The 19,190-nt window shown below is 27.3% G+C and overlaps 2 protein-coding genes across 2 annotated transcripts; both read left to right on the forward strand.

Moving 5' to 3' along the window:
* Positions 1-6,384: 6,384 nt before the first annotated feature.
* On the forward strand, positions 6,385-11,616 carry LOC145835195 (histidine ammonia-lyase-like). Its single transcript, XM_082942760.1, has 12 exons — positions 6,385-6,578; positions 6,943-7,036; positions 7,113-7,195; positions 7,327-7,404; positions 7,640-7,712; positions 7,812-8,042; positions 8,342-8,530; positions 9,120-9,362; positions 9,662-9,801; positions 10,052-10,196; positions 10,562-10,892; positions 11,245-11,616. Exons 1-12 carry the CDS (start codon positions 6,447-6,449, stop codon positions 11,345-11,347), a joined length of 1,842 nt encoding a protein of 613 aa, XP_082798886.1. The 5' UTR covers positions 6,385-6,446; the 3' UTR covers positions 11,348-11,616.
* Positions 11,617-15,561: 3,945 nt separating this feature from the next.
* Positions 15,562-19,190, forward strand: LOC145835196 (heme-binding protein 2-like). The gene is made up of 5 exons (XM_082942761.1): positions 15,562-15,702; positions 16,496-16,622; positions 18,151-18,349; positions 18,515-18,633; positions 18,820-19,190. Exons 1-5 carry the CDS (start codon positions 15,610-15,612, stop codon positions 18,996-18,998), a joined length of 717 nt encoding a protein of 238 aa, XP_082798887.1. The 5' UTR covers positions 15,562-15,609; the 3' UTR covers positions 18,999-19,190.

The following is a 19,190-nucleotide window of genomic DNA, read 5'->3' on the forward strand; positions in this document are numbered from 1 at the left end:
ATATATTATTTTTTGCTTAAAGTTGTTTTGAAAACTGTTGTAAAACATTTGTTATTTGTTTGAACCAAGCCCTTAACTCAATCATAAATTGAGTTTGTATCGTGTTTTTTATTTTTACAGAATTTTTTATTTAGTTATAGTTTCATTAAAGTTCATAAAGTTTTTTACTTACCAAACGAAACAGCCAGCAACATTTTTAATTTTTCAGATAGTTATTGGAAACAAATAAACAATGAACTTGATAAAACTAACTATTTCCTACAAAAGTAAAAATATATCTTTATTGCATTCATAAAATCAATAGATCCGTAAATAAAAAAAACAAATTTTTAACCTAACTTTGAAAATATTTTAGTACCATTTTCAATTCAAAAAGTTAGCAAGTTTTATTAAAGTTGATAAATTTTTAAAAACTAAATTAAAAAAAAAAACTTATAGCTCACTAGTTAATATTTAAAAGTAAAAAAGCTTGTGTAGTAAGTATAGATCAAAGGTTGGCAGGCATTTGGTGATCGCGGCCCAAAATTTAAAAGTATAAAATATTCTCGGGCACAATTGTAGTTTCAGTTTTTAATCTTTACGGCAGGCTCAAATGTCTAGTGTAAGTTTCACTTCCCGTAAATTTTATATAAGAGCTCTTATTGCTTTTTACTTCGAACCTCAGAAAATCAAGTACAAGTTTTTATAAGTTGTCAAAAATTTTGGCAAGCTTGCGAGCCGTATTTTTACCCTTCATGGCTGTAGGTTGCCGACCCCTGGATTAGAACAAACATTAATACTTTTGGAAATAGATAAAATAATGTGAACATAGTTGGTTGAAACTTTTCAAGGGTGTCAAACAAACTCTTTCTTCCACTTTAACAAGACTAAATTCAATGATATAAATTGATTTTGATAAAAATACTTGTAAGAAATATTTAAATTTCTTTTAGTCATCAACAAACAATATTTTTACTAATAACGTTGAAGTTAAATATAAAATTGTTAGTACCAGTTTTTTATATAAAGCGTTTAGTTTCAATAAAACAGCAACAAAAAAAGTGAAAATTCTTTAAATTAATTCTAGCTAAAAAATATGGTTTGTATATACAAAAAGCAAACGGTTTATACGTAAACACTTTCATTCACACAAGTTTGTTATTTATAAGTCTAAACAATACGGTTTTAAAGAAAATAGAACTTATTTTTTGCTTAAATTAATATTTTGTTAGAGAAGATAAACAACAAAATATTTTAAACTGCTTACCACAACTTTTATATATTATTAATACTTCTAGCATCTTATTAAATTGTTGTATACTTTAGTTTAAAACGTTTTTAAGCAGATAAACTATAATTAGTTTTAGATAAACGTTTTCCAAAAACAAAAATTTAAAATATTGTCAATCCTTGAAATAATTTTATGGAAAAAAAAATTAAAAGTTTTTTTTTTAGTATAAATAAGTTTGTATTGTTCACTTAAAAAGTTATTTTTTCCATATGTACGACTCACTTAGTGAGCTATTAAACGTCAACTCTAAAATTAAATTTATATTACAATAAAATAAGTTTCAAAATATGTAAGTACTGTTATAAACTGAGCTAAACTAGTAAGATTAACGTAAAAAGTTTGTCTTTAAAGACCCGATTATAATAAATAAATTATTTAATAGCATTTACATAAAAAATGTCTTATAACAGAAATGCTTTTATAATTATACTGTTTCAAACATCAAAACATTAAAAGTACAGTTTCAAGTAATCAATAGATAAATTTCCTACTAAAACATGAAAAGTACACAAGTGGAAAAAACCTGTAATTTATTACTGAATAAAATAAATCAGCACGAGCTAAATAGTTTATTTAGAAAGATTGAAAAAATTACAAGAGCAAAAAGTAAGAAAATTAAGAAACAACTTTACAGGCGATCTTCTTTTTGTCAGTATTTAGTTAAAAATCCGAAATGTTACGAGAACTACAGTACGAATAGGTTCTTAATATAATGCTTGGTTAAAAACAGGTTATAATTTAAATAGAAGACTGTACAAGCAGTTTACATTGTTACACTTAAACCTTACTTATGTAAATAGAAGAAATATTTTAAAACCACTATTTCGTGTTCCTCTTTAAATTACTCGTTGTTATGTTGCAATCACTTATAGTTGTAAATAATTCAGTCCGATTAGTATTAATTTAACGTATTTAAAATACATGATTTTCTTTTTCCATCTACGGTTTTACATGTTTGTTTTTATTTTTAAAACGTTTAAATTGTTATGATCTTTATTTAAAAAAAAAACTAAATAGTAGTATCACTGATTTGTAGTGATTTACGTATTTTAATTTCTAATGCTACATTTGTTTAAACTTGACTTATCTTTGCTTGTTACTTTGACTTAACTCAACGGTTGAATCGTCAATTAATTTATTTTTATTTTATAACTTTCAACTTTAACTCCTTTAATAAGTTTATAACTCAAGAGTCGGCTCTGGGCTATTTTTGATTGGGTAGCACTTGCTGCACTTGTTATGTAAAAGAGAGCTTTGTGATCTTTAGTCTTTTCCGTGGAGCTTTGCGCATTAACTTACTACATCTTGTAACCTATCAAGTGCTTATATAAGAATAAAAGTTCTTTAAAGTTTTAAATAAGCTTATCAGAGTTTTGTATTGAGTACAGTAGAAAGAAAAGGCTTCTTAAGAACTCATATAAAAATAACATTTTAAATAATCACCTTGATATTTTTAGAATGACTTAAACTATACAAGTATTATAGACTAGCTCAAAAGAATTATTAGTAAAAGGAAACTTGTTAAATATGTTTTAGATGCTTATTTATTTTTATTGCATTTTTTAGATTGCGTGATAACTTGTATACGCTATAAGCTTTATATAACGTCATTAGTTGAGAAAAAGTTAGTTCTATTAAAAGATTTTTTTAAATATTTAAATTTTTTATTTAGTTTTATTAAATGTTATATAAGTGCGGTTAAAATTTTTTAAGTCTTTGATTTGAAAGTTTAAAAACAAGGTTATTTATAAGTTATCATTATGTTTTGTTGATGATAGAAATTTAGCTCATTTTTTTAAGAAATTAAAAAATAAATTAGATAATCTATTTAAAAGTAGTGGCTGCCCTGAAAAAAAAAAGAGTAAGATCAATAGTATTTTAATATTTTTAAAGTATGTAAACTAGTAAAACTGTTAATATTTTATCGGGTAAGGAAAAAAATAAAAAAGAACATACAAACTTGTAAACTTTCAGTTTAAGATAAGTTTAAATATTATCAAATTACTATTTTAGTTGTACAAAAAAAAAACCATAAATACAAAAACTTTAATCAAAGTTTAAACAATTTTTTTAGTTTGTTATTGTAAAAATCTTTGATTGCAATTCGTTTAGTGAGTCATTGTTTAAACAAAAACTAAAGAAAACATGAAATACTTTGTTAAAGTTGATAAAATTCGAAAGAATCATGCCTCAGCTACTAGATTAATTTGAAAATCAATAAAAGTTATAACTTTTGTATGATTTATAGCAAATTAAAGCAAACATGTATTTTGTTTTTATTTGGATGTTTTGTAAGCGTTGATCTACGTTGAACTTTTAATAATATTATAATTCAGAAGTTTTAGACGGTTTATAAGAAAAGATTTTTTTTAAGCATTAATTAAAAACACCATCTAATATAAATTAAAAATATGAAATATTACGTTTTTCAAAGTTATGCATTACAAAACTATTTATTTTAGTTATAAAATGATTAGAAAAATCTAATATTTTTGCTTTTTTTTCATAAAATCTACGTAGTTAACATGATAATTAACCATCAAAGTATTTCATAGTAAACGTATATCTTATGTATAAAAGTACAGATAAAAACTTATAAATAGTTAGTAAAAGTTAGCAATTAGGTTTGTATTTAGTCATGAATTATTCAAAATTTGTACAAACAGAACTTTTTACTGTGTGTTTATTTGTCATCTTTCCGTTTATTGTAATTCATAACTAATAATGTTAATTTTTTAATTATCGTTTTTTTTTCGTTTTATTTTGGTAGGAAGTAAAGTTTTATTATTGTAATTGTTTGTAAAACATGGTATCAGTTATTATACAAACTTATTTTGTTATAATTGACTAATGAAAAATATATGATATTTGAAAACAACTTAAATTAGATTATAAAAATTTATAATTTTTTTATAAATACAATTTTTTGGAAAATAACTATACTTCAGTATACATATTTGATATCAATTATTTTACATCAGTTATATAAAATTATATTGTAATTTTTTACACTAAAACTAAACTTTAGAAAATTTGATTATATTATGATGTATTAAGCAAATAAAGTTGTACAACTACAGTTGTTTTTAAGGTACAAAACTTTTTCAAAAGTTAGGTAGCCTACAAGATTTACAGGTAAACAGTTCTAAAACTGATACAGTATTTTAGTATTATGTGTGTTTATGATAAGTCTTTGATTAATCTTGTTATTTAATGTTTTAATTTAACATCAAATCATAAAAGTTGACATTATAAAGTCTGGTTTATCTATATATAAATGTTCTCTAGTTGGTTAAAACCTGTTTTATAATACAACTTTTCGTTAAGAAAAAGTTTTCGAGTATTCGGCTGAATGTTTCACTAAAAAGGATAAAATTCCCATTAGGATTTAAAAAATTTCACATGTATTATTATTTTTTGCCTTTAATATTGAAAAACAAAAACTGCTAATTATATAGTTTAAGTTAATATTTTTGTATTTCAAAGGAAGTAACAGCTTAAAGAAGGAAAAAAAAATATATGCTTGGAATTTATTATGTATGTCTTCATTTTTACTATAAGTTTTAATACGCCTTTTTTTATCTAATACGTTAATTGAATGGTTCAAACAATATAAAATTTAAAGTCCAATTATGAAAACGTATGAATGCTTTTTAAAACAAAATTGTGCGTAAAAGCTAGTCATGCCTAACGTATCTTTTATAAATATTTGAGTTTTAAAAATGAGCAATATTACTGTTTATAAATTTACAACAAGACTTTTAACTTACATACTTATTTTAAATTTGCACATTATTTTTTAGCATTTAGAATGACAATTATAAAAGGTATGTAGTAGAAGCAAAATAGATTATTTTTTTAGTTATAAAAGTTTGTTAGCTTTGTTTTCTTTATTTTTTTAAAGTATAAGGTATTTTCCAAGGTATTTTCGTTATCAGTTAAAAAACTATATACTTAACTATTAGGAGTGGTAGATTATTTATCGGTTACATGACTGTCCAAATAACGACAGTCAAAATTTTTATAAAATCCTTTGAATTTCGGAAAGGGATCACTTTTTTTAAACTAAATTAATTTTAAAAAAATAGATAGTGCTGATATTTATTAAAGTCTAGTTAATAAAAAAAAAATAATAGAGAATTCATAATTACTCAAAATAACCTTATTTAAATTATCGTTAAAGATTCGTTTATCCAATTATCAAACAATAATTAAAATTTGAAAAGTGGTCATTTAGGCATGATTAATAAAATTATGAAAGTGAAACAAATTTTTGAAAACAATACTACTAATAAAAAAAAAATAATAACTAAGAATTATGAAGAACTGAATTATCGCAATACATTTTGTCAGAACTTGAGTTGCTGTGCACTTAAATTATCAGTTTATAAACTAATAGTTGATAGGCATTCTTAGCAAAAATGTTCATAAAAAAGATTAGAATGCTATTCAATAAAAGCAACAATCGTTAATTCTTTGGATGTAAGTATAGACATAACTATATTTATTCTAGATGAATGCAAATTACAAACAAAAAACCACTTTCAACAACCTGTGTTATAAAATTACGAAATTAGCTATATAACGACCATTATTCAATTATACATGTTGCTTATACAAGCAAGGGTCGACACGCGTGTATGCCATGACATCAAACAAATACGTGATTAACTCAAATAACGTTTGCACCAACTCAATTTGATTGGCTCATGATGTAGGCTATGCTAGTTTGAAGTGCTCTCGTGCACCGCCAAACGAATGTTTAAAATACAAACTGTTGTTTTAGTGAAGCTTGATTTTTGAGCACTTGACTTGATTGGTTCTGCGTACCACGCCCATAGGTGTAGGAAAGTATAATTTCCGATAATTAGCCTAGCATTTAGTATGAACTTGCATTATAGTTTGGCACTAGCGACCAGTGCACAGAAAATTGAAAAAAGATTTTTGATTTTATCAATATTTATTCTTTTTTAATTATAAAATATAATAAATATAATAAAGTATGGTGTTTTTTCTGCTAAATACTACTAAAAACAAAAATGCAGTCTGGAGGTTACTTTCAAAAGTATTTGGAACATGTATATTTATTTTACGTTATCTCAAACTTTATTTTCAAAAAATGTATTAACAAGCTGCAAATAGTTAAGAAAAACTTTTAAATATAGTATAGAAAAAAATGAAAGTTTTTGTTGAGCACCAAAACAAATGGACGATACTCAACTGCGATGCAAGCATCAAGTCTGTCCAGCATTTGGCACAGGCCGCTCTCTCTCAGCTTAAACCTGATATCAACAATAATATACCAAAAGTTAGAAAACAGTTTATAAAATTCGTAAAGCTGAAAATGTATTACGAGTCCGTCAGTTAAATTATTGTTTTTATAAATAATAATATTAGAACATAATTTATTCAAAGTATATACGGTAAACATATACCTATTAATCACTTTTAATACCTATGCTTTATTCTACATGAAATTACTAAACACAATTTTTAAAAATCAAACATGGTTTTCTTACTAAAATACACACAGCTAAACGTCGTTAGTTGAAAAGTTTGCGTACGAAACCAGTTGTTTTTATTTTAATGGACTTTGCTGTTTTGACCTTTAGAAACAAGCTTTATAATTTCTCACCTTTTCTCTGATAAACATAGTTAAATATCAATTTCAGAAATTGTTCATGTACTCATCTCAATTCGGGTGTTATTATGACAATAATCAACTCGTGGACGACGTTCTTCAAAGCAACCAGTTCCTCAGATTAGGTTATTTACTGTTCAGTTTAATTTTATCAATTAAAAATATTTTTTCTTTAATTTTTTTCAACTGTACATTTTGCAGACATTGTAAACGAAACACCAAAGAATGTACTGCAGTCTGAAACTGCACAAATTAAATCAGAGCAAATTAAACCAAGTCAAAAGGTATTTTTAGTTTAGACAAACAGTTAAACAAGTAGATGAAAAATATTTCATTAATTAAAAAAAGCATATGGATGTATAATTTATTTTTTTTAAACGTGAAATAAAATAAAAGCATTTATTCTTTTTCATAGGAGGTGATCTATATAGACGGACAGACTTTGTCAACAGAAAAACTTTACAAACTATCAACTGGAAACTATGATATACAAGTCTAATTTTGATTAATTTATACTTTATACTAATAATATTAGATTACTTCATATACAACTCAAAAAACAATCAATCTCTTACTTATAAAATTGAAACAAGTTCTTCTAATAACCGATTAAATAACACTAATTAAAATAAAAAAGAAAAGCTATACAACTTTGTTTATTCAAAAAAATACGTTTCGTAAGACTTTTCCAAATATTTTTGTGTAACAATGTTACAACATTTTTGTAGATAAAAGAAGAAGCAATGAAAAGGATTCGTATGTCAAGAAAAATACTTGACGACATTGTTGCGGAAAAAAGAAGTAATAATTTAGCTATCTAAGCCATAAAAAACATAAAATAGAACAATGGTTGTTCTAACATAATGTAAATGTAATATTTACATAAACATGTTTTTACAGTTGTATACGGAGTCTCCACCGGCTTCGGGAAGTTCGCCAACGTGCAAATTTCCCCCGACAAGCTCGACCTGCTGCAGACCAACCTGATCGAGTCGCACTGTGCGGGCGTGGGGGATCCCCTAAGCCCGGAAAGAACCCGGATGTTGCTGGCCCTCCGCATCAACGTGCTCAGCAAGGGCTACTCAGGGATTTCCCCCGTAAATATCGGCAGGCTCGTGAAAGCGTTCAACGGTTGGTGAAGTTGAAACTTTGCAACTGAAAAATTTATTGTAGCATAAAACGCTTTGTTTTCATATTCTACATTGAAACTAAAGTTTTTTTAATAGTCATAACTTTTACTTTTTTAAACTTGAATGATTTTTACGATATAGACTAAACCCTGGTAAATGCAACTGGTGTCTCTCTTTGAGAAAGATTTTTAAAATATACATACGCATAAAGTTAATGTTCTTGATTTAAAATTCTTTTTAATAACCATAAATTTTGTTTTAATAATTTTGATTGCTTAATCACAAAAAATCCGTCACCAGCCTCATGCTTGCCCTGGATACCAGAAAAGGGAACGGTCGGGGCGAGCGGGGACCTGGCGCCCCTGTCCCACCTGGCGCACGGCATGATGGGTCACGGCAAGATGTGGTCGCCCGAGAGCGGGATGGCCGACGCAGCCATGGTCCTCGAAGCTCACGGGGTGGAACCGATCGTCCTCGGCCCTAAAGAAGGTCAGATTTTTTATTTATTTATTTATTTTTTGTTTTTTTAGAATAAGAAAAATTATGTAAATTAAAGTTGTACTTACTTGCAATTAAACTAGTTTCAGACAATTGAAAAAAAAAAAAACTTAGTTAATCATAAGCAAAAACATTAATAGTAAAAAATTGTATACTTATCTTTATTAACTGAGTAATCTACAAAAGAGAATTCTGCTTTAAAACTTGTATATCAAAAATACATTTAAATTATGCCTAGAGTTATTTATTTTAGAAAAGTAAAACAAAAACTTAATGCTTTTCTCGAAACACAATAGCATAGTCTTTCGAACTTAATCATTTTGTAAATTTAAACTTCTGCAATGTCCTTTTTCAATTATATATTGTTATCATTTTAAAACGATGTATAAAATTGGTTATTAACACCGTTAAAATATTTTCACGCCTGTTAAATAAAATAAAAACTCGTTTTTAGTATTCTTATGTTTACTTTTGTTAAGTTTCTTTATTTTTGCAAATTAAAAACTAGATGAAGTTTAAGCTACAATTTTTTATTACGTTAGTTCTCATCAATTAAACAAAAAGAAGTTTTCTTAACCAGGCTTAGCAATGATCAACGGAACCCAGTTTATATCTTCGTTCGGCACCGAAGCGATCGAAAGGGCGCGAAGAATAGCGCTCCAAGCGGACGTGGTTGCCGCGCTGACGATCGAAGCTCTGTGCGGAACGAGCAAGGCTTTCGACGAGGCCATCCACGAAGCGAGGCCGCACAAGGGGCAGGGAAAAGTGGCTGAAAGGCTGCGGAAACTGCTCGGCTACAAAGCGGGCTTGTCGGAAATTGCAAGTTTGTATTTACCAATTACAGTAAAAAAATAATTGGTATTAAATTAAATTTTTTTTTATACATTTCTTTACAAGTGTTTAACGTTTGCACGATGACCAAAAGAAAATACAACCATAAAAACTAAAAAACCTTTTTATTTTCTTGTGATTATTGCGCAAACGTGAAGCACTTATGAAGAAATATATGCAGTAAAAGACTTATATTTACACAGTAGGTCCTTCAGAGTGTAGCTCTCTATATGTTTTTACCTTATATTAGCAATAAAATATTGTAATCAATAATTGAAATTTTTTGTACAGTGAAGAACAAGACGTATGAAAACGTTCAGGACGCTTACACGATGCGGTGCTGCCCTCAAGTGCACGGAATAGCTCACGACACAATCGAGTTTTGCAAATCTATCATTGACGTCGAACTCAACAGCGCCACTGACAACCCTGTGAGTTCATGCTACTCGTATTCCTATTCTTGAATGATTTTCGTAAATTTCCATAAGAAACTGCGTACTATCTTTTGTCTGTGATGTTTCTGTTTCCATTTTTCGATTATATTTAAAGTTTTTAAATTGTTCTTCGAAAAAAAGTAGTAATGTACGCATATTTAAGTAATATTAAGCTGAAAAAGTTTATGTAAAAGCTATAAAACTTTTTAAAAAAATCTTACTTTCAGTTACTACTGTTTTAATTTAGATGGTTCTTATTGAACGAGGAGAAACTATTTCCGGCGGGAACTTTCACGGAGAATACCCGGCAAAAGTACTTGACTATCTAGCCATTGGTATTCATGAAGTTGGATCTATCAGTGAGAGGAGAATTGAACGACTTAACAACCCTGGTGAGAAATTTTTTTTATCACTGGATTGACATTGATTAAGAAATTAAATTTACTAGAGTTAAATAAAAAGAGTAAGTTTAAAACTTTTTGCGTTAAGCACAACAACTTTACTTGATTTTTAGTAACAGTTCATTAAAAACTACAATATTACTTATAACTAAAAAAAATTTTTGGTAAACCTTTTTTTTTTTACTAACTTACAACAATTTAAACGAGAAATAAGTTTTTAACACATTAGTAACAACAGTATTACTAACATAAGTACATTAGCAATATTAACAACACATCAGTATTTACCTTACTCTTTCACTAACTTACCATTATTCCAAAAACAAAACACTCTAACAACCAAAAACTCCGCGCAGCACTGAGCAAGTTCCCCGCCTTCCTGGTCAACCACGGCGGGCTGAACAGCGGCTACATGATCCCGCACTGCACCGCCGCCGCCCTCGTTTCCGAGAACAAGGCGCTGTGCCACCCGGCCAGCGTCGACTCGCTGTCCACGTCGGCGGGCCAGGAGGACCACGTGTCGATGGGCGGGTACGCGGGGAGGAAGGCGGTGCGGGTGGCGGAGAACGTGGAGTGGGTGGTCGGGACGGAGCTGCTGTGCGCGTGCCAGGCCCTCGAGTTCCACCGGCCGCTGAAGACGACGCCGGCGCTGGAGGCCGTTTATGAGGTGGTCAGGAGCGTGGCTGCGTTAGTTGAAAAATTATAAATTATTTTATCGATGTAGGATTTTATATTCAATATAACATATTGGAATTTTATCGATTTTACACACACTTAAACCTTTTAAAAAATTAAACCGCGTTTTTTTTTTAATTTTTCGGTTACCGTTTTCAACTTTGAGAGATTTTTTAACATTTTTCAACATTAAAACAGAAAATACTTTGTCTGTCAAATAATTTTGTCGTTTTTACTAGAACTTGTTAAAACTTTAATCGATATTTACACGCAGCAAACCTTTTGAAAATATTGATATCTTAATTTTTATCGTCAACTGTTTTTGGCCTTGAGAAAGTTTATGCAAGCTTAGCAATTTTTTCAGACCTTACGACAAGGACCGCACGCATTACCAAGACATGGAAGCGGTTACCAAATTGCTGAGGGACAACAAAATATGGGAGGCCGTTGAAAAGTATTTGCAGTGAGTAAATCGTTGCAACATGTTTGAAAATTGATGCTTTGTTTAATTAACCACAAATTGTATCTATGATCGCTCCTTTGACGAGTTTTGTTTCGTTTTTGATTGTTTTTCTAAGTGTACATGTTTTAATCTTGTTTTATGTTGATAAAAAAGTTACTTTTGGTTGCTTTTATATTGTTGCAAATGAAAGTTAAAACTTTTCTCATTTTATTAGGACAAACAAAAGCTGTAGTAGTTTATAAGAATTTTAAAATAAAATTTTTAAACTTTTTATCTTTTAAAAACGTACCAATTTATAAACAAAATTTTTGTTTTAAAGAAAACTTTAATTTTATTGCGTATTTTTTCTTATCATCAGTATAATCAATACAATAGTATCTCATGAAAAAATTTCTAAACATTAGTTTTATTTCTTGAAGTTTAAACATATTACTAAATGTATAGAACATTTCATGTACTATAATTAGGTATTTTTCAAAAATATCTTTGCAGAGTTTAATTACAAAGATGGTAACTTTTTTAGTTTGATTTTTTTTTAATAATTGTGTACATTTCTAATTATGTATAATAATTGAAAAGATTGTCAAATGATTTTTATACAGTACTGTATTTTTTTGTAAATAAATCAAACAGTTTTATAAATTTTTTAACATTAGTTAAAAAAAAAACTACTCTACACAAGCCAAATTTTGTACATAGAGTAAAAATACCAAACGACTTATAACTAAATTTAAAACTAAAAAAAAAAGCTAAACATAGTTTAGAACTGCACTTAATGGAAAATATTTTCAGTTTATAAAATAAATATTTATCAAGTCAAACATAGTAGACACTTTGCATTTTTAAAGCTTTTTAGTTGATAAAAAACAACTTAAAGTAATTATTGAGCATATTTTTTAGCAAAATTTTTTAAACCTTTAGATTTCACAGTCTTTGTAATAAAGTTAACTGGTGTGAGATTAATTCAAAAGAAAATACTGAATTCGTAGAAATTTTTTAAAAGGAGGTTTTGTTTAATTGTATGTATACGTACATAATTATGTATGCTTTATAAAAATGCCGGAATCTAGTAAAGGGGACTTTTTAATAGTATTTAAATGTATAGTTGTGACATTTTTTAATACATAAAGCTCTTTGTACTTTTTTTTCTCGAATTAGTATTAAATATAAAGACATAAGTCTGATATTTTTAACAACTTAGATCGACTACAAACGTTGGCATATAGAAGGGGTCGTCATCCTTTTATAAGTCGCGGACCAGGTTTTATAAGAAAAAAATTCTATAACTTTATTTTTAAAGTATTTATTAAATATTTAAAGCAAAGTTTAAATAGCATTTGTATTTTGTTATCGTTTTTAAAAGAAAACATTTGACTTCCAACACTTACTAACTTAAATTAGTGTAGAAGTAAACACAATATAAAAGGCATTTTTAATTTTACTCTAAAACTATTGAATGCTAAAGCTTAACGAATTCATAAAAAAAATTATGAAATTCAAAGATTTGTTGCACAATAAATTTCAAAAAATATCTTGAAAGGTGATTTGTTATAAAGCTGTACATTTGCATTGACAAAGCCCACTCGTTCACACAGGATATTATGTGCTAAAAAATAAAAACCTTGCTTAACACAGATATACTTACTTTTGATTTAGTTAGTTGTAAACGTTAAAGATGGTTTGGATAAAAAAGTAACAAACTTAATATATAAAAGCTTTATAAGAAACGAATACAACTTTCTCAAATTATTTTTTAAAATCTTACAAAATTATTATTAAAACACTTTCACAAAACAACTAGCACAATCGCACATAACATATCAAACACCAGCTGTTAGCTAAAATAGAAACATTTTTTTTTTCGATTAATTATTTTTAGTAGTATGAAACTTGCGATAATAATCTGAGATTTTTAATCTTTAAATGCTTAACTTTAAAATTCTATTAATTTTTCATTAAATAAAGACTTGTTATTTTACTAAACATTTTTGCATACCTACTGATGACAAAAATTCATAAGCAAGCTCATAAGTTTTAAAAGTAAAAAAGTTTTAAACTGTTTTGAAAATAGTTTTTATAAGTTTTTTAAAACTTCTTCTGTTGTTAACTTAAATACAATACTTTAGAAAAACTATTAAACAATTATTTTGATGTAACAAGTAATTATGTTAGGTCAAAGTCATATAAAAGTTATTTTTAACAAAAATAGTTTAATTTAAAGATAGAAGTATTGTTTTTTTTTGATTTAAAAATATGAAAATTAAAACGACTCAAAGTATTTAAAAGATTTAAAACAAAACTTTCCATCACTTTTTAAAACTTTCAAAGTTTATGAATAAGTTATACTGTCATGGATAAACAGGATAAAAATATGACTCTGTTAAACAATAAAGTTTGTAGATTAAATTTTTGAATAAAACTTAGCTGTTGTTTTTTGAAAAATAAACCCCCTCTCCTTTATAAAGGATGTTGTGTGCTAAGAATTTTCTTTTACAGATTGCATACTTTCTTACTAAGAATTTTTTTTTCAAAGTTAAATTTTTAAACGTTAAAGAGTTTTAGCTAAGCCAAGGCGTTACTTAAATAATGTTGTACAATAATTTACATTCAAATAAAAACAAATGGTAGAGTTATTGGAACGAGGGCATTTTTTATTACTGTTTGTATAAACAACACGCTGTACAAGTTATATTTTATTTTGAAAATTTTTAGAACTACTACACTAAACCAAAATTATTATTTTTTATTTTTAAAGTTTCATTACTTCCGAAACCTTTATAGAATCAACGATATAAAAAACAAGAAAATTTAGTTTCCAACAGTTTAAAAAAAAATGTTAAACCAACGTTTCTTATTTGAATTCAAGCTGATGTTTTTTAAAAGGAAATACCCACTCACTTATACAGGATGTAGTGAGCTAAAAAATAAATTTGCTTGACACATGCATGCTTTCAAAATTTAAAATAGAATGTGTTAAAATTAGAGTTTACTGTTTTCCCAAATGTTAATTTACATTAAGTTGAATATTTGTTAAATAAATACTGTACAATAACAAATACAACATAAAAATTGTTTGAATACTTTTTGCTTTTGTTTAAATGAGTAAAGTAAATAGCACTACTTTTTAATATAGATTATATCTAGATAATAATAACATATCTTTTGATACTCGTTATACGTTTTAGAGTTAACGGTGTCACAAAAATAAAAATTTAATCAAATCAACTAAAGTTATTAAACTAATTAAAAGATATAACTAAATCAAAGCTTGATTCTTGCAACAGTTTTTTTTTTTTTCTTTTCTGTAAATTATGACTATCCTATCATGATATGATTAACAAAGAAAAAAAACAAAGAAAAATTTAACGAATTAAAGAAAACAAAAACAAAAATGATAAGTACACCTGTGCACACCTGTATAAATGTACAATAGAAACTAGTTTACCTTGGCACAAACAACATAAAAAGAAGTGAAAAAGTGTTATAGTTACTAAATTTAACATCTTGTTTCGTAACTCATTTAATTTTTTACAATGTTTTAGTGTTTAAATGTAGAACTAACATAATGACAAAAACCAGTTAATATTACCGGTTAACAAAGTACCTAATGTGCAAACAATTTACTTATCAGTTTTCACTGTGCGCAGATTCTTTTATATATTCAGCATCAACGCATTAACAGACTTTATTTACAACACTTTACAACGGCTAATATTAAATAAGTTTCATTTTAAATACCACTCTAGTGGCTAACCGACTTGGATTAATCTTGTTGTCTTATATAAACTGTATAAAGTAATTAGGGAAACTTACAAGAAATTTTCATATAATGTTTAGTAGTTACTAGTGATATAACGGATTCTGTTCAAATTTTGTTCAAAAAAAGTCAGTAATAGTCGTTTTTTGTCTGTACGTAAACTAACAATCAAATTAATTTTTATAGAAACTTCCGTAAAAGAAAACCAAGCACAAACAAATAAACAGTATTAGATACTTCTACAAGTTTTAGTTGATGTGTTTTGTAATCTTACATATACTTCTTTCTACCGTTTCTACAAGTACAGTTGAATTTCACTTGGTTATTGCACATAAAACTGCAATATACTACAGAATACTTACATAATATGACATAACATCATACCACAAGTTTTCTAACAATCTTTAGCCTTCGGCTATTCAGTTACATAAAAGATAATTTTCAGCCAGTACAAAACTGAAGTTTCAGTCTAAGCTAGCTCAATACAAAAGTTTTAGAGTCTTTGTAAAATGAAGTTAAGTGTTTTTATCTTATTTTTTGTTTTATCTGCTTTAAGCCAGGCATCTTGGCAGCCAAAAAGAAAAAATGTTTGGATGTCAAGCGTAAGTTTAGGTTATGCAATTGACAATTACAGTAAAAACTTAACTGATATGCTATTTTAAAATGATAACTAAAAACATCGTGTTTCAACTGTTTAATTAAACTTTTTTTTGGAATAAGATCGAGTATTTTAAACTTTTTTCATTAGTGTACTAAAAAAAGCCGATATAAAAAGCTGTTAAGTTCCCTTAGTTTATTTAAAGCTCTTTATTAGTTAGATCAATTATAAAAAAATGCTTATTAGCTAGAAAAAATTGTAATTTATTTCTTGCTAACTTGTAGCTTAAGCTAATAAAAAAGTTAAGAAATAAGTATAGAGAGATAAAAATGTTTTTATAACAGTAACACTTTTAAAGTAAATAAATCTTAATAAGCTCTTTACTGAATAAAAGTTTTGATAGTGTTTATAAGTAATCTACTGTTATCGAATTTTAATTTTAATTACTATTCTGTAAGAGTTTAGTTTTTTTTTTAAGTTAACATATTAAATATTTACTCTTAAACGAAAAGAAGCATATGAATCATGAGGCTATAATTTTGATGCGATTAAAGCAGAGTCGTCATAAGTGAAGTTATCTAAATATCTCGCTCTAAAAGTTTTTTTTTTTACATTCAATCTTTAAGATTAGCTTCCTAACTGTCTACGTGTGAAAACCATAACATTTATTACCGCCAGATTAAAAAAAAAAATTAACAATGTCAAACATTCCTTGTGGGAACTATTACTTTTGAAGCGTACAATATAATACTCTCAAATAAGTTTTATAAACTTTTAAGTTTTTTTGTTTCCAACAGGGTAGAGAGTATGTGGAGTACAGGTACACTGAGACAACTCTGTGGGCGTGTCACAGAAAACCGCTCAAAAGTAATGTGCGTCCATTCAATCATCTGTACTCATACATCAGCGGAAGGAACAGTCTTGGTTGGTTGAATTCTCTGTGTAACAAGTAAAAAATAAAAAGCAGTATTTAAAGTTCAGGCCTGATTTTAATTAACAGACCGTATAAAATTACTGTTGTTTGCAACTGTAGTTTTAATTTTCAGTTCAATAACAATCGTAACTCAGAATAACTTCTAACTTGCTAGTTTTTATGTTTAACTGTGAAGGCAAAACAAACAACTTAACTTTCTTGACATTTTTTTTAATAGTTTAAATATATATTAAACAGCTTGATCTTTTTAAGGTAAAGAAAATTTCACTATAGTGAAGGTACTTATTAATACTTTTAGAACGCAGAACATTAAGTGCTAGTTTTTTTTTTGAACAAAGTTTTGATGGTATTTTTCTAGTTAAATCCAATTAACATTATAATCTAAAAATTTTCTAACTAAGTTTAATCATATTGGGGACGAGTCAAATATGCAAGGGGTCACTTTTGCACAAAGAAGCTTTTGAATTCAGGGTAATTTTTGCACCAGAGTAAAAAAACAAATAAATATAAATGTAAAAAGAATCTAATAATAAAAAAAACTAAAAAAAAACGACTAAGGATTAGGGGTAACAGTGATAGTAAAGAACAATATTGATAAGAAAGAAAATAGAATATATAAAAACAAAAAAAGTATTAACATGAAAAAAAAAACGACCGAGGGAAAAGTAGAGTTATAGGAGTAACAGTGATATTGAAAGTATACTTATAACAATAATAAAAATTAAAAGAAGAAAAAAAAGTTTTTGACCATGGGTAGATTGGGGGTAACAGCAATAACTAAAAAATAGTTACCAACCAAGGGTGAGGGTTAAGGGTAACCTTGATAGTAAAGATAAAAAAGTTGATTAAGAAAAAAAATGTCAACCCTTACAAAAAGGTCTTCGTGCAAAAGTGATTCTTCTGCAAAAGTGTCTCTTCGAAAATATTTGACACCTACCCAATTAAAAAAATGATATTAGACTAACAGTATAGGAACAAAATAATGTTTTAATAGTTAAGATGTTCTTTAAATATTATTAAATTTAACTATAAAGTAGTATATTTCAATATACTTAGATAATAACCAATTATCTAAAAAGAAGTATCGACATTTTAAAACAAATAGTGTGGATTTTATAAAAACAAAAAGCAATTGTCAAATTTTAAGCAAATGTAACATTTATTATGAAGGTATAACTAATTTTTCTTAACCTATTTAGTAATGAGCAAACTAACAGATTTACTTGGTTTAAAATATTTTCTTACTAAAACTTAAAATATCATAAAACGTGCGAAAAAAAAACGATTAAATAAAGTATTTTCATTCCCACTTATAATGGTCGTAATAGACAATTACAGAATTTTATAACATAAACTGCTAGATAAATACCTAACTACTGTATACTAAATATAATAAAAATATTTAAAACAAGGGTTAGTAAAATAGTCAGTTTTGAAAAATAATTCCGCGAATTCATATAAAAACAATACATAAAGTTAAATTATCAACCTTTAAAAATGAAATCGCAAACAAAACAGGGATGAGAATCCCAATGACAGCTCCAGTAACGAACGGTTTCACTTCAAACTCGGTCACATCTTGTTTCTATTTGCCAACTTACGTACTCAAGCTCTGTCCGTCCACCACGTCCGAAAGCTGTCCCAGACCCTTTAAGCAAATGTACAAAGATCGACAAGTGGTATTGAAGAGGCAACCGCCATTCAGCGTTATAGCAACGTAACTTTTCGTTTTTATGTTGTTTATTAATAATGCTTTTCAATGCATTTTAGAACGATTAAGTACTCAAAAAGTACTAATTTTCAGTAAAACAAGCAGTATACATTTTTAAAAACTTACTACAGAATTATTTCTAAAATGAAATCAGAAATAAACTTATTGCAGAGCTTGGCAAGCGAGATCTGATCAAATAGGTAGGAGACAAATTGACAGTTTTCTTAAGTTTGTAGCGGCTGAAGGCAAGCATTCAAACAGTTTTCACAGAGAGTATTTCTTAACTGCAGGTAAAAATTCAATCTGTGCTTAATTGCAGAGAGTCATATCCTGTTTCATAATCACATTAAAATTGCTTAAAAAAACATTTATTTTCACTTTTTTTTCCAATAACGAAAATCTGATATCCAAATTTTTACTTAAAGCTTGCAAGTAAGACTAAAAAAGCGTATCATTTAAATCAACTATTCAAACAGGGTATTCTTCTCCAATGAGTTGGTATCAAAAAAGCGAACTGTGGTTTGTGTTGAAGTCAACTGAAGTTAAAAAAGAAGAAACAAGCGAAGACACAACATCAAGCGAAGATACAACAACGGAAGCAGATAACGTAGATGTTGTTATAGTAGAAGGAAATGGGTCGACTATTATTGATTAATTTTCATAGCTTGTGTCAAACTATTTCTTTTAGATGAGAATTCTTTTAGGAAGACAAAAAGTTTAATTAGTTCTAGTCATATGTACTTAATAAGAAATTATAAAGTAAATGATTCCAATATAAACAGCAGCGTTTAGTTTTGTTGTTGTGGTATATTTTTGTCGAAGAATAAACTGCTTTTAAAAATTTGTA

The sequence above is a fragment of the Thalia democratica genome, chromosome 4 (genome assembly GCF_965202585.1).
Source record: "Thalia democratica chromosome 4, ktThaDemo2.hap1.1, whole genome shotgun sequence".
NCBI classification, from domain to species: Eukaryota; Metazoa; Chordata; class Thaliacea; order Salpida; family Salpidae; genus Thalia; species Thalia democratica.

Coding starts and splice junctions, on each gene's coding strand:
- LOC145835196 (XM_082942761.1), top strand. CDS start 15,610: ATGAAGTTAAGTGTTTTTATCTTATTTTTTGTTTTATCTGCTTTAAGC. Junction 16,623..18,150: donor CAGCGGAAGGAACAGTCTTG/GTTGGTTGAATT, acceptor CAAACAAAACAG/GGATGAGAATCCCAATGACA. Junction 18,350..18,514: donor CCATTCAGCGTTATAGCAAC/GTAACTTTTCGT, acceptor AACTTATTGCAG/AGCTTGGCAAGCGAGATCTG.
- LOC145835195 (XM_082942760.1), top strand. CDS start 6,447: ATGAAAGTTTTTGTTGAGCACCAAAACAAATGGACGATACTCAACTGC. Junction 7,037..7,112: donor CAACCAGTTCCTCAGATTAG/GTTATTTACTGT, acceptor TACATTTTGCAG/ACATTGTAAACGAAACACCA. Junction 10,893..11,244: donor GTGGTCAGGAGCGTGGCTGC/GTTAGTTGAAAA, acceptor CAATTTTTTCAG/ACCTTACGACAAGGACCGCA.